General features: G+C 33.3%; 1 protein-coding gene across 1 annotated transcript in view; it reads right to left on the bottom strand.

The window, feature by feature from the left end:
• VPS36 (vacuolar protein sorting 36 homolog) overlaps positions 1-15,500 on the bottom strand; it is a 44,550-nt gene that overhangs the window by 7,967 nt on the left and 21,083 nt on the right. Inside the window, exons 6-11 of the mRNA XM_074304813.1 lie at positions 15,135-15,221; positions 7,444-7,476; positions 7,089-7,166; positions 5,760-5,894; positions 4,717-4,782; positions 1,831-1,895 (exon numbers count right to left, since the gene is read on the bottom strand). Of these exons, the coding sequence (XP_074160914.1) occupies positions 1,831-1,895; positions 4,717-4,782; positions 5,760-5,894; positions 7,089-7,166; positions 7,444-7,476; positions 15,135-15,221 (464 nt within the window). The remainder of the gene's footprint in view (positions 1-1,830; positions 1,896-4,716; positions 4,783-5,759; positions 5,895-7,088; positions 7,167-7,443; positions 7,477-15,134; positions 15,222-15,500) is intronic.

The raw sequence follows: 15,500 nt of genomic DNA, 5'->3' as shown, positions 1-15,500 counted from the left end.
ATTCTTCCCTTTGTTCAAAACTGAGTTGAAAAGATTAACAAATGCAAAGTTTTCTTTTAATTGCAATGTTGATTAATGACAGTGCAGACCATAATAACATCTGAAATCATAAAATAAATTTTGAAAGGAGATTTGCATATCTCCTGGTAAATGAGAAAACTCTGCAAACATAGATAACTGTGAACTAAAAGGTAAAAATTATATAATGATGATCAACATTAAGTATCTTCTTGTATCCCACACCTAGCGAACATTTAATCAGCACATTTTTTCCTTGAATTCCAAATGCCCCAATCTTTTGACTAGTTCTCTGTTAGCAGTTCTCTTGGACATTCTGGAATTGTTCTCATCCTCAAGGTAACTGAATGGGGATCCTCTTCAGTAGAGTTGGCTGTCTAATTTCATACATTTTACAGATTATTAGGAGTTTTTTTTATAACCTTTTCTTTTTTTTTTTTAAGTTAAATACAATATATGTATACATGCCCAGTTATTTTGCTGTACAAAAAGAATCAAACTTTGAAATAGTGGACAATTAGCCTGTGAAGGAAATCAAAAATGCAGGCGGACAAAAATAGAGGGATTGGGAATTCTATGTAGTGGTTCATAGTCATCGCCCAGAGTTCTTTCGCTGGGTGTAGCTGGTTCAGTGACCCTTAATTATTCAAGGATTGAAAATTCTGGTTGAGTTTAACTACCAAAGCAAGAAAAGTTTCAGCCATGAACCTTGCAACAAATCATACTGTAAACATGCTATCCAAGGATCAACTTTACTAAGAGACATTCATCACAGAGAGTTAACTATCCAAAAACCTCAATTAAGGCTTCAAGAGATTAAAACTTGAGCTAATGGGAAGAATATGCCAAGAAAATTAAGAGATTCTTGTACTCCTGCCACATACAATCTCAGTGGAAACTCAGGAGATAGAGGAAAAGTATGCATTTAGGGGAAGCATTAGGGAACTACTGGTCCCTGTCCAGCTATTAAAACTTGCAAAGTAACCAAATGAGGCTCAAGTGTCCCTACTCAGTTCATCCTCCATTCAGCTGCCAAAATTATCTTTCTAAAGAGCAGGCCTGACCATACTACCCTTCTACTCAGTAAACTCCAGTGATTTCTTATTTAAATATTTGGCTTCTCTCCACACCTTCCAGGATCCAGGAACACTAGCCTTTGTGCTATTGGGCCTTTGTGCCCTTGCTTATATTTGATGTTCAGCATCACATGCAGGCCAATTTCACTGGTCCCTCCTTTATCATCTCTATCTTCTCATTTGCCTAATTTCTTACAACATTCAGTTTAAATTCCAGTTTCTTCAAAAGATTTTTCCTGGTTAAACCCCACCCCTGATCCCTATATCTCAAGTGCCTTCTCTCAGAGAGCAGGGGCCATGGATCTTTTTTTCCCCCTTTCTTTGAATACCTAGCACTAGCATATAGTAAGTGATTAATAAATATTCATTGACACAAAGAGAAATCAAAGAATTAGTCAATTTATTCAAGTTCCTGCAAAAAATCAGTAATAGGCTTTTAATTTCTTTTTTGGTTTCAAGATCACGACCTTTAAAATATAGCTATAAAAAGTTTAGCCAAAGACTCCCTGAATCACTGATGGAATATACAAAAAGAATCTGGGAATGCAGAAATAGTCTTTGAAGGTTAGACAGGCTATTGAAACAGATTCAGTCAACATGCATTTAGTATGGCAAGCATGATTTGGGGTCTTTGCTGTGCATTAGTATAAAGATCACATTAGTACAATAAGCTTAGCAAGCACTATCAGAATTCAAGTTGCAAAGATTTATTGTCCATCTTAAGACTTTTCCTTACCTGAGAGGTAATTTCAGTGCTTCCAACATCTTACAAGCATTTACTAAGTCCTCTGGTGAGAGTAGCTAGTAAAAAGAAATGACCTTGTTGACATTATAAACAAACATATAATGTTATTTAAAAGATACATGAACCACAAACAAGAGAGAAGCTTGTAACCCAAAGGCATATTTATCAAAGATTTTAGGTAACATGGCCTAACCACCTAAAGGGCAATATGAGCCTAAGTGGAAATTAATCCACTCCCCAAGGAGGAGATATCTAGATGTTTACCACTAGCTTCTCTCTTCCGTGATCAAGTCCTATGCCATGAAGTGAGGATGCAGCTCCCAGTTCTCTCTGGCAAAGAAGGGAACTGAGGAGCATTCCTGGATGGGCCTCCATGCAGTTTCCACTGTGTCAAATTCCAGGGAGTAACTCCTTTAAGATGCAGCTCAAGTGCAACCTTCTATGGAATGCCTTTGACCATCCCAATAGCTGGCAGCTCTCTCCTTTCCAAACTACCTTGTACTAAACCACTTTGTATTTATTTTCTTTATACTTATTCCACAAGGATTATTTTACTTGTACTTGTTTCCTCTGCTTTACATATAGCAGGTATGAATAAATGCTTTACTGAGTAAGGTAAGTTATGTGAAGATGAAATTTCAACTTTCCTATTATATGTTAGATGGGATTAAAAAAAATTAGTAAAGACATTTACAAAATGCCCAACAATAGTTACCTTAAATTAAAAAAAAAAAAAAAAAAACAACACATCAAGCTTATAGAAACAAAATCCCTTTTAGCAAATGCTATTAAGATATCCAAATTACTTTATTTTTAATGGAATTCCATTAAAGGGTTACAATGCTAGACCATAAGATTCAGAACTGGAAGAATCACTAAAAATCATCTAATTCCAAATTCTGACATAAAAAAACACAAAGAGAAATCATATTCCTAGATTGCAAGAACTAGAGAAGAAATGAAGCTGATGTCTATCAGAAGTATGTTGAACCAGGAGAGGGAATATAATAATAGTAACATAAAACATATTAAATGCCTATTATAAGCCAGGCCCTGACTAGGTAATGGAGACACATGTACCAAAAATAAAACAATTCCTAGTCACAAGAAGTACATGTTCTAAGGGATGAAACATATACATACATATAAATATATATGTAACTTTAATGTAAAGTGAATAAATACAAACAAATATAAAGTAGTTAAATTTAAGGCAGGAAGAAAAACACTAGCAGCTAATGAAATAAAGAAAGGCTTTATGGAGAAGATAGTACTTGGGCTGCGACTTTTTGAAGGAGGTAAAAAGGAAGTATTTCAGGCAACCAGCAGAGCACAGAACAAAGGCACAGAGATGGCAGACAGAGTATTGTTGCTGGTGGTTTTTTTCTTTAAGCATTTAATTATTATGTTTAGTTAAATATAGAACACAATAATTTAAAATAGAATCACTCTGGATTTTACATGTTCTAGTAATTTTCTTTTTTTCTCTCAATATCATTTTATTTTGCCAATTACATGTAGTTTTCAATGTTCATTTTTTGTAAGATTTTGAGTTCCAAATTTTTTCTCCTCCTTTTTTGCTTCTTCTCCAAGAAAGCAAATAATCTGATAAAGATTATATATATGCAATCATTTTAAACACATTTCCACATTTGTCAGGTTGTTAAAGAAACAGAGCAAAAGGGAAAAATCACAAGAAAGAAAAAGCAAAAAAAAAAAAAAAAAAAAAAAAAAAAAAGTGAAAATAGTATGCTTCAGTCTGCATTCAGTCTCCATAATTCTCTCTCTAGATACAGCTAGCATTTTCCAAGAGATGTAGTATTATGTGTATAGATCAGCTAGAAGAACACTCTGGCTGTGTTAGAGAGGTGTAGGAGGGTAGTATTGTCCAGTGAGACAGAAAAGTAGGGTGGGTCAAGGTTACAAAGGCTAAACAGAAAAATTTATTTTATCCTCAAGGCAGGATGAACTTGGGGAGTTGAATGATTAGGGGAGTCAAGTAGTCAGATTTATGCTCAAGGAAAATTACTTGGAACATGGAGGGTGGATTAAAGAAATGAGAGACTTTAAGGCAAGGAATTTATCTAAGGGGCTATAGTCAAAAGGTGTTAAGAGCCTAAACTAAAGTAATAACTCTATGAGCAGAGAAAGAAGGGGTGATATGTGAGGGACACTGTGAAGGCAGAAGGTAGAAGGCCAGACTTGATAACTGAGTGAATAACAGGGAGGGGAACACTGAGGAGTTAAGGATAATGCCAGAGTCATACAGCTTCAAGAGAAATAGGGAAGTTTGGAAGAGGGAAGGGTTGGAAGAAAATAGGAAGAGTTCAGTTTTTACATGTCTTAGGCTTAAGATCTGTCCGGGACATCCAATCATATTTACACCATTTCAACCCTTTCCTCATCCTAGATCCATATGGCACCTTTATTTAGGTGGTTGAATTTTTAGACATGGAAAAGGACGGGAAGTCAAAAAAGAATGAAGAGCTTTTAAGTATAATTGCTACTTTGATGAAAGGTAAAAATAAGTTCTTCTCTTTTCATTACTACCTACCATTAGTACACATTCAAGATCTTTGGTACAGTAAGGAACCAGACCAGAAGCTTTTTATGCAGCATTATCCAATGCATTGAATTTGATATAACTAAGTTAACAAAATACTGCTCCTATAGGCAATTCTTCATGAACATATTTAACATTAAAATTTTTAAAAAATTAAAATCTTTTAAAGTATTTTAATCTTATTAATAATAAAAATTAATATAATTTTTTAAATAAATAGAATTATTCTTGAGAGAGATTCATTATAATAGGATTTCCCCTAGATTACATCAATGTCTAGATTCAGAAGGAGAATGTCACAAATGATTCCTTACTTCCATTCCTCGAGCTCGGTTCACTAAACAGTACACCTCTGTGAGCGACATTATTCCCCCTCGTTCCTGTTTAAATATGAAATAAATAAATTTAATACAAAATATTGTGGCAAAGCTTCCTGAAATTCATATAACAATAACCAGAAAATAAATATGAATACAAAAATACTGAGACAAATTCCATATTCAAATTTCAAAAATTCCTTTTCAAGTTCAAAAATAATGTTAAAATTAATGTTTAATATTTACTAATTGGTCAAGGACTTATAAAGTTCTATAATTATAAGGTACAAGGGGCATTAGAGATCATCCAAGAAAGATATCCCTATTAGAAACAAAAATATATTCTACAACAACCTTGACGAGTGGTCATCCAGATTTTTTCAACACCTCTCCAGGCAGTCCTTTGCTTTATTATATTAAGACATTTCTGCTTATAAGGAAATCTTCTTTGCAACTTCCACCCTCTGTTAATAGTTCCACCCCCTTGAATCACAAAGAATAAATCTAATCTTTCCATATAGCAGTCCTTTAGGCACTTGAAAAATACTATCACCTCCACCTTCTTCCTAAAACTCCTTTCTTCAGGATTAAGTGCAATATAAAGCCCTTTTAGAGAATATAGATGGGGAAAAAATGTACATTGCCCTTGTATGTCAAATTAGAATATTTATAACTATCATATAAAATACCCTACTAATCTGTCTTAAAGACTAGTTTGTTTGGGGTATTTGGAGATGACATGAGTTAGAGATAAAAAACAACTGAACCTGTAATAAGATATATTAGTATACTTTTTTTACTAAACAATTTGTATTTCTAATAATAACCAATAAAGTATAATTATGGTAAAAATTAAATGTAAAAAAGTAGAAAACTGTTACATTTCATTCAAACCAATTAATACTTATTTCAGAAAGATACAAATTAATTAGCTGAATGCTAATCAAAATATGAGAAGGGGCACCTCTATCAAGGTTTCTGATGACTTGACATAAGGAATTAAACACTACCAAAAATAAGGAATTTTATTTTGCATTTACCTCTAAAGGCACCTGAAGTATTCCAGCTAGTTGTTTTGCCAACTGCATATGGTAATGTGTGCCTGAGCCATGTGTTTCCCTGGTAACTGGATTAGCTATACCCATGCTCAGCAAGTAAGATTTAAATCTGATAGTCTAAATGGGAAAGAAGAAAAAAAAATATATATCAAACATATGGCAGTTAGTTTTTTTTTTTCCTTTTAAAGTTTAAGATCTTTATTTCTCCTGGCCATCAATTAAATGTTTAAATACTTAACTATTACTCTTTCCTCCCCACCTCCTTCAATTTATAGAACCTTGAAATGTGAAGGGATCTTAGTAGTCAAGTCAGTACATGCTAAAAAATCTTTACAACAATCTCAACAAAGCACCATCTAGCCTCATTTCAAAAACTTCAGTGAGAAAAACTCACTATTTTTCCCAAGGTAGTCCATCACTCTTTTGTTTTTCAGTTATTTCAGTCATTTCTCATTCTTCATTACCAATCTGGCTTGGTTTTGTTTCTGGCAAAGATACTATAGTGGTTTGCCATTTCTTTCTCTAGTTCATTTTACAAATGAGGAAACAAAGGCAAACAGGGTCAAGTAACTTACTCAGAGTCATTCAGCTACTAAGTATCTGGGGCCAGATTTGAACTCTGAAGGATGAGACTTCCTGACTCCAGACTTAGCAGTCTATCCTTTGCACCATCTAGCTGTCTATCATTCTGGATTAGTTCTTTTTGCAAGGAATTTTTTCTTTACATTAAATAGTCTAAATCTCCCCCCCCCTTAAAAATTCCTACACTATAGTTATAATCTCTCATTATTTGTAATAGGAAAAGGATTAATTTAATAATATAGCTTCCCCTTCCTTCAGTTTCCCCTCACTTCACCAGTCTGGAAATTATGAACATTAAGGTAACAACAACATTTTATACCAATCACAAAGTTATCATTAGAATACATATCCTCAAAAACCTCAACTTCAAACAATTTTGTGCCTAAAAACTGATTTTCAAAAAAGTTGTAGAAAATGATTTTTTTATCCCCTCCTATAATATTCCTAGCATCCTCATATTTGTAGTTCAAGGAAAAATGATTTAAAAATCATCTATTACCTGTTATAGTTAAAACAAGGACTTTAAGTCAACACTCTTATACTTCTGAAATATTTTCATTCAGTTTCAAGTCCTCAGAAACAAAACTCTCTATTAAAAGGTAGACCATCAAAATATTCATACTGTTTACTTGTTTAAACACACACACACACACACACACACACACACACACACACACACACACACACACACACACAGCTTTCAATCCTTAAAAAATGCAAAACACTTACTTCATCTTCTGTAATATCACCTTGTTTATCCTTAATTTTATTAGCTATAGATTTGGATAATTCGACCATTTCCTTTGCCTGTCAGAAAAAAAGTATCCATATTTTCTATTTACAAAAGAAGCTTCATGTTTAGCATATACTCGATTACTTGCTGTCTAGGGAAGGGAGTGGGAGGGGAGAGGAGGAGAAAAATTTGGAACACAAAGTTTTGCAAAGGTGAGTGTTGAAAACTATCTTTGCTTACATCTTGAAAATAAGAAAATATTTTCTATGTACAAAATAAAGTTTTTAAAAAGCAAAATATGCTTCAAAACAATACAACTATTGTGAATATAACAAATGTAAATTAATATACCTTGACCATGAGCTTGCTGAGGTCTTCAAAAGCCTGAAGTAAAAAACAATGACGTTTTAGTGGAATGGATATAAAAGGAGCCAAATATTTTAAAATAATGAAAGAAATGTTCCTTTGATAGCTTCATTATGATATAAATTGAAGATGAAAAGGTCTTTATAAGAAATTCGTAAAAGTTTTGGAAAAAATCACTATGGGTAAATACAAATATGCTAAAACTTCAACTAAAATGAATAACTTTTTCTTTTTTTTTTTTTAATTTCTTCAAAAGCACCAAAAGAGTGCTGGACCTGAAATAAGGAAGACTCCTCTTCTTGAATTCAAATCTGACCTCTGTCACTTACTAATGTGACCCTGGATAAATCACTTACCCCAGTTTGCCTCAGTTTCCTTATCTGTAAAATGAGCTAGAGAAGGAAATGGCAAACCACTCTAATCTGTCAAGAACATCCCAAATGGAGTTACAAAGAGTTGGACAAGACTGAAGCAATTAAACAACAAAAATTTTTATTGGTTTAAAAAATAAAAGGGCACTTCAGAACTAGTTAAGTTATTTTCAGAAAACACAATTTAGTTTGCCTTGAAGTCAGTAATAAAATACTGTCATTTGACTTCCCTCGTTAAGAATTTAATGACCAAAGGTGTTTTCTGTGGGTTTGCTTTGTTGGCCAAAAATGGCTAGTACAGATGCAGAAACATTCAGTAGAGACTTTTTTACCTTTAATAGAAAGTGGGATTTTGCACTTACATATTTTGAATAGTTAGATTTTTTAAATAGTGATTTGATTTGAATAGTGACAATTGTGTATGAGATTTTTATAGTGTGGTCTTAATACAAATAATGAACCTCAGTGAAGTGGTTACATGTAATAAAACTTGTATTAGCAGAAGTTGTAAAATTATGTAAAATTTCATAATTGGTTCTTATTTGATGAAAATGCACAGTAGAAATTTGAATAATGTAATCCATGCAATTCATTATTCATTTATTAATCAAGCTCTGGTTCCATGTTTGTAGTGCTGTGTATGATGGAAAGGATTAGATTTAAAAAGACATACATACTACATACATATATGCCTACACATTTGCACACATAAATGACAAAAACGTATTACTAGAACAACAGCTAAATAACCCGTTTCAATGATTCAATAATTAAGTCAACATTTAGTATCACACCTCAGTATATTCTGATCTCATCAATATGGATATTCCCTCCAACAATGCCCACCATGACCCATGCATTTCATTGTTTAATTTAAATGAACATAAATTATCTTAATTTACTGAAACTTTCCTTCAAAAAATCACTATGAAATTCCACAGTGAAAAGGACAGATTTTGTTGTTCAACCTTCACTCAATAACTATGCCAGCAAAATGTAAAACTTAACATTCTAACAGGAAGTGACTAGTTATTGAAGTGGTAATTATTTCTGGATCAGTTGACTACATATACTTGACCACAGACATGTTATAGCAATAATCAAAATATAAATTAGATACTAAATTAGAAGAAAAAAAAGATATGACATATAATTGGGGCAATGCCAACCTGATCTATTTAAATAAGTTCTTGGAGCAAAAAAAAAATTGGATAGAAAGCAAATATTAATGTAGATATGACTATCCCTAAGGAAGTTTAACCTATATAAATCAATCACCACAAAAAGGAGATTAAAAAAGCCTTGAAACCTTCTCTGGTAGCACACACTTGATCTCCCTGCCAAGTAAAGAAATAAGGCAGCCAAGGGCAATACTAATTGAGAATATAAACTCATTTGTAGAATCCGATAGAGGAAGATGATGGAAGATAATCAGGAGTTAACTCATAAAAACAACAAAATGTTAAGGAGAAAAATCAACTCTACAGAAATCTTGAAAAGTGAACCAGATTTTAGGGATATTTGATGACATTAGAAGGAAAACAACAGATGAGGAGTCAAAATAATTTCTAAGGTTTTTCATAACTAACCTTTTCCTCAATCAAAGAAAATAAAGGCACCCCAAATGGACTCTAAAATCACAGTTCCTGATGAACTACCTGAGGACGGAGAAATGGCACTAAAGAAAAAACAAAGATGGAATGAGCAGATATGCCACTGACTGAAAGGGGTAAAGAATAACAGATGTGTCCATACTCAATTTTTGTCGGCTCTAAAAAAATCCCACCATTTGATTGAACAAAATGCTACTTCCCTTTCTTAAAGGCTCGCTACCAAAAGGGCACACTCCATTTAATTTTCAAAATCATTTAATAGCTCTTGAAAGATAAATCTTTATTCGGTAATTCTATAATTAGTAACAGCAAATGAAGCATAAAAAAAGGTCTACAAGCTAAAGACATTTATCACTGCTATGGAGAATCTTCAGTGCAAAATCCAAATAAAAACATGTTAAGGTCTTTCAGAAGCCTCTATTTGCATATGAGATTGCTGTTAACTAAAAAAAAAGCAACCTCCAGAACACTACACTATATAGACTCTCCTAAAAAGACCCATAATCTCTCAGAAGAATTTAGGCTAACAATCTATGCAAGAACCAAAAAGTGAAAGAGTGCTTTATCCAAGCTATGGCATGCAGCTGGATGCAGGAGGCCCATGCTGCTGGTCCTTATATCTTAGATCTTATTGCAGATGGACAACAAATTGGATATAGAATTAAACAGGAAGATATAAGACAGGATTGAAACAAAGACCTATCTTTAAAAAAAAAAAATCAACATTCTTTTAGTGATGCTGTGTGTCAAATCATAAAAATATTAAAAAACTAAAGCTGTAGATCACTCAAACAAAGGGGAGTGAAAAGACAAGCAGGTAATTAGGCAACAACCTATCACCAAAAATAAATGGTTTAAAGGATGTTACCAGAGAGAAACATAAAAAGAAATAAGTTGGGTTGCTCATGTATCAAGAACAAAGGCTAACTGGACAACTCACATCCCTGGTCAGAAAAAGTCAAGCGTAAAAGCATTTATTAATAAGCATCTCATACTGCTAAGTGCCAGGAGTGCTGGCAACACCGAGAAAGGCAAAACAGTCTTTGTTCTAAGGAGCTCACAGGCACTACTAGGGAAACAAGATGCCAACAACCATGCACAAATAAGATATGCACAGATATAACGGAAAACACAGATATAAACAAGAGGATCTCAGAAGGAAGACAATAAGGGGAGCAGGAAAAGCTTCTCACTGAAGGTGGGACTTTAACCAAGACTTGAAGAAAGCCAGTGAAGGGGGCGAAATAAGCAAGGAAAGGAGCGAGCCCAGGGGACTTCTAGTGAAGAGGCACCAGACCAGGAGGAGCATCGTGTAGGAAGCTCAGCAGGAGGGCTGGTCACTGAGTCACAGAGTACTTAGAGGGGAATGGGGTATAAGAAGCCTGGAAAGGGAGGTTTTATGAAGGGCTTTGGCTGTCAAACAAGCCAGAAGAAGCCCGGTATTTTGGATAGATTCCACCACAGAGAGTCTGTGGGAAGACGTGGGCAAAAGTCACCCACACTAAAAAGGAATGGGTAAGTTGTAATATGCATTACTGGAAGTCTTCAGAGCATTGAGACTGCAGATTCATCAAAGTATCAAAAAATATTGAAAAATTACACTGAGTACAAAAGAGCACATAAGTTTCGGTGAATCTTAGTGTTTTAAAAATCAGAAAAAACTTTTGGAATCATTTAATCCAATTCTAATCTAAAGCAGAGAACCTTTCTATGATCCTTCAATGAATGTGTAGCCCACACAAATATTATTTCTCACTTCACCAACCATTTCATATTTAAAAATAACTGTTCTGAGTATTTTTTAAAATAATTAAATAGCAGTAAGTTTATGGCTATTTCTATATTAACAGAATATCATCCATCTGCAAAAAGATTTTGCTAATGAATAGTATGTTCTATAAAATTCTTCTGCCTACCAAGGGCAGGCCTGGAAACAAAGGGGAATATGCACACACCTAACAGGAATTTCCTCAGATAAACAAAGGCTAAAACACTGGATTCTTATCAGCAACAAACAGCAGATGCAGGAAACCTTTTGTGGGAAACTCTGGGCACCAACTCTGAAATTAAGTCATTAACACTGAAAGTCTTCCTGGGGCAAACTAAAAAACCTCTTTGAACATATAACACCTACATGGAGATTTCACACACAAAAATTCTGGAAATACAAAGTATTAACAATATCAAATTACTGTATTAATAAAATACACATCTTTACTTAGAAAAATATCATCTATTATATCTAAATACTAGTAAATCCACAAGGAACACATACATATGAATGTAAGTGATTTCTAATTTATAAACATTTAAAGTTGGAAAAACCTTAGAGGTCACCTGGTTTAATCCCCTCATTTTAGTGCTAAAGAAATTAAGGTTCCCCAAAATGAAATAGCCTGTACAAGATCACAGACAGCAAGTGTCAGAGCTGGAACTTGACCAGAGGTCCTTTGACACAGCATCCAGTGTTCTTCTTCTTAGCCATTATAAATTAAAAATAGATTAAAAATTATTAGACTCTATTTTAGTAAATAACTAAGTTATTTAAAATGATTATAAAAATCTAAATGAAATGGTTTCTTGCATCCCTCATTCCTTTAATATTTAAAAGTCATCCTTCCTATAAAATGAATGAGAGAACTTTATCCCACATTTAAGCAAAAGCAATTTACCTACTTAACCATGCTAATCATCTGTTATAATCTGATTTTCCAGTTTTTTAAAGGTTTTTTTTGCGGGGAGGAGAGGGGAAGGAACGAGGAAAAATTAGGTCTGCACTTATGATTTCATAGATTTAGGGCAGTTCCAATGAGGAAATTGCCTCTTATTGATGTGGGTCTACAACTATTCTTAAATGTAGTTTTTGACCTTTGAAAGGAAAGTTTGAGTGACTTGCCCAGCATCACCATCAGAATTATCAAGGAATATGAATTGCAAGTACAAAAGGTCCTGCCTGTAGGCTATCTAGTCTCAGGATCAGATCTTCTAGCCCATGTCCTTTTTCATTTTCCTTTTACCACATCAATTCCAAGTTTCCCCTGAAGATGTGAACTGGGTGTTAAGTGCACACAGCTATAAAAAATGAGGTATATGAGGGAATCCCTGGCACAGTAGACTCAGCACATCTGGTGTTAGGAGAAACAACAGACCCTTTGATATTCAAATCCATTCTGCTCAAACAGGGCATCATTTCTCTGGGGCTTATAGTGACTAGATTCAATGACCATGGTGTCATGTTAACTAGTAAGGTAGCACTATGTATGGAAATAAATGCTAAACGACTCAGATTTAACACATTAGCTGTGTGTTTCTGGCCAAGTCATTTATCCTTTTACATCCCTGATTTCTTTGGCTAAAAAAATCCTCAATTTCTTCAATTATAAATAGGTGAATCGTAATACCTCCCCTACCCTCAATTTATTATTGTTATTGTGAGGATCAAATGAGAACACATTTTAAAAAGCATTCTATAAACTGTTTATTTTGTACAAATAAAGTACTATCACTATCATTATTACATTTATATCAGAACTGCAAAGCTCCTCTGTTCCTGGAATGCCTTCTCTTACTTTTCTTCCAGCTATAATGCTACCCATTTTTAAGGCTCAATTAAAATTCTTCCTTCCCATTCTCATGGTATCCTTTCACAATTTACTTTGTGTGTGTGTGTGTGTGTGTGTGTGTGTGTGTAATGTATATAAATCTCCTTACTACACAGAAATTGTGCTTTATTTACCTTCAGCTCTCCTAACAAGTTTTATAATATAAGACTTGCTCAATAATTACATTTTATATTGAACTGACTTCCCAAACTTAAGGCACAAAAAGTTAATCAGTGGAATCAGCATGAATAAAATAAAATCGTTATCTTCTACATTTTATTCACTATTAGAAATTTCCTTCAAGAGCACAATGAAAAACTTCAAAAAGATCCTGGAGAGTCCAGGTACAGAAATCAAGTAGCAATGTTATCTATAAGTAGAATAGATTTCTTCTAGCTAGCAGATTCTTTTAAAACAAAGTAAGACAGTATGCGCTGTCTTATTCATTCACATATGATATAAAAAATGTATGCAGTAAGATGGCAATATGGACAGATTGAGCACAGGCTTTGGAGTCAGGGAGATCTAATTTCAAATCTAGCCTCAGATGTTTATTAGTCATGTGTCCCTAAGAAAAGCATTTAATTACCCCATATCTCAGTCCACTCATATAAAAATGTAAAATGGGGAAATAGCACTCACCCTACAAGATTATTGTAATGATTAAAGTTAACATGGATCAAGTGCTTTACAAATCTTAAAGCACTATAAAAATGCTATTATTACTAGTACTATTATTACTATTGAGCATATTCATAACTAAGGTAGAGCAGATAAACATGCTATAAAATGAAAAATAAGAGATGAACTCAACAGTATAAAAGTAGTCTAAGGCAATAAAATGATAAGAAGAATTCTAGTTTTGGCAAATTCCCTAGCAGAGGATTTATGGAACAACAAGGCAATAGTGACATAGGAGGAGGGGCAGATGTGCTATGGAAAAATCATTACATGATGCACAAAAGTGATGATAAGTGGTAGGCTTCAAAAAAGTCAGAAGTATAAAATTTGTTTATAGATGATACTACCAGCATGAGAAACTATCCTGTAAGCCCAGATGCCAATAAAATCCTCATTATTATGTCTTTTCTATTTTGGTACTTATCTGAAAACTGTAGAATGATACTGAGACACAAAAGTAAATCTAATATAAATGAAGTATACAGATCAAATCTTACTATAACAAAAAATATTAGATTTCCAACAACACAACAAAGTTACCAAAAACCAAGGTAATTTTAGTTGTTACTAGGAAGTCACTCATAAAGGAATCTGGTTTTGTAAAAGTTTACAATACAGAGTATGTATAAAATGTACCAATAATCTCTTTCCTTAGCCTTAGCCACAAACTGAACAATGAAATTTTGCTATATGTGAAGTAACCACTACTATTAAAGTTTAGAATTATGGGGCATATGCTAAATAATTTTTTGTGACTTTTTATTACTTTAGATTCTCATTTTAATGATGTATACTTTTAGAAGTATCAGCTGAAAATGGAATTAATGTGTTTAGAAAGATTTCTTTTAACTGAATCACATGGGAATCAAAGATCATTTAGATATATCATAGAAAACAAGTAATCTTACCTATATCAACTACTATATAATTTAATTCAAGTTTTGTTTTATTAGATAAGATTTCTTTTAAATTTTTATTTCTATGTTTTATTCCATATGGTCACTCTCTATTCAAATATCTCTTATTTGGTATCCCCCATTACCAACAACCCAAACTTGTATAAAACATGTCAGGGTTAATACTTATGAAATGGAATTTTTCCTCTAAATTAAGTCAACTGACCTGAAAAAAGAATTAATATTTGGGACCTTTTACTCAAAAGCACAGCTTTAACCAATTAAGCTGAAACTTCAAAAGGAGTTGATGTCTTCCCTTCACTTCTTTCTGAAAAAAGTATTTGACTAAATCATACCCAACTAAAATAGAGCTAGATGTATTAAAAACAGAGGTGACTATGCACCTACATACATGGCACTAAATAGGATAAAATGAGTCACAGTTGTATCTAAAAACAATGAATGCAGACAGGCTCAAAGGAAAAAGTAACCTGGAAGCAGAGCAATAATTACCTCGGAAATGTTTTTGTCAGTTTCTTTTCTCTTTTCTTCTAGTTTCCTTTCAATCCCTACAATACCTACGGCTCTTATTCTTCCTGGCTGAAAAACAAAAATACAGATGATTCAGGAAGGAAACTTCAGACCTTTTTCACCCACCACACTGTTTTCAATAGAGGAAAAGGGTCTACAAAGAACCAAAATAAAACCATGCATTAGCCTGTCAACAGTGTACTCTTTTCATCCAACTTCCTTTCAAAACATTCCCTTATCAGATGGCTAAAAAGCAGAAAATAACTAAGCATAAACAAAAGTATATATTAACCCCTATTTTTTAGGTAATTATCAAAATTTCCAACTTTCTCCCCATGCTTTTATTAC

Source organism: Sminthopsis crassicaudata, chromosome 3 (genome assembly GCF_048593235.1).
Source record: "Sminthopsis crassicaudata isolate SCR6 chromosome 3, ASM4859323v1, whole genome shotgun sequence".
Taxonomy (NCBI): domain Eukaryota; kingdom Metazoa; phylum Chordata; class Mammalia; order Dasyuromorphia; family Dasyuridae; genus Sminthopsis; species Sminthopsis crassicaudata.
Note: the sequence above shows the minus strand (reverse complement) of the source record. Positions and strands in the feature narration are given on the sequence as shown.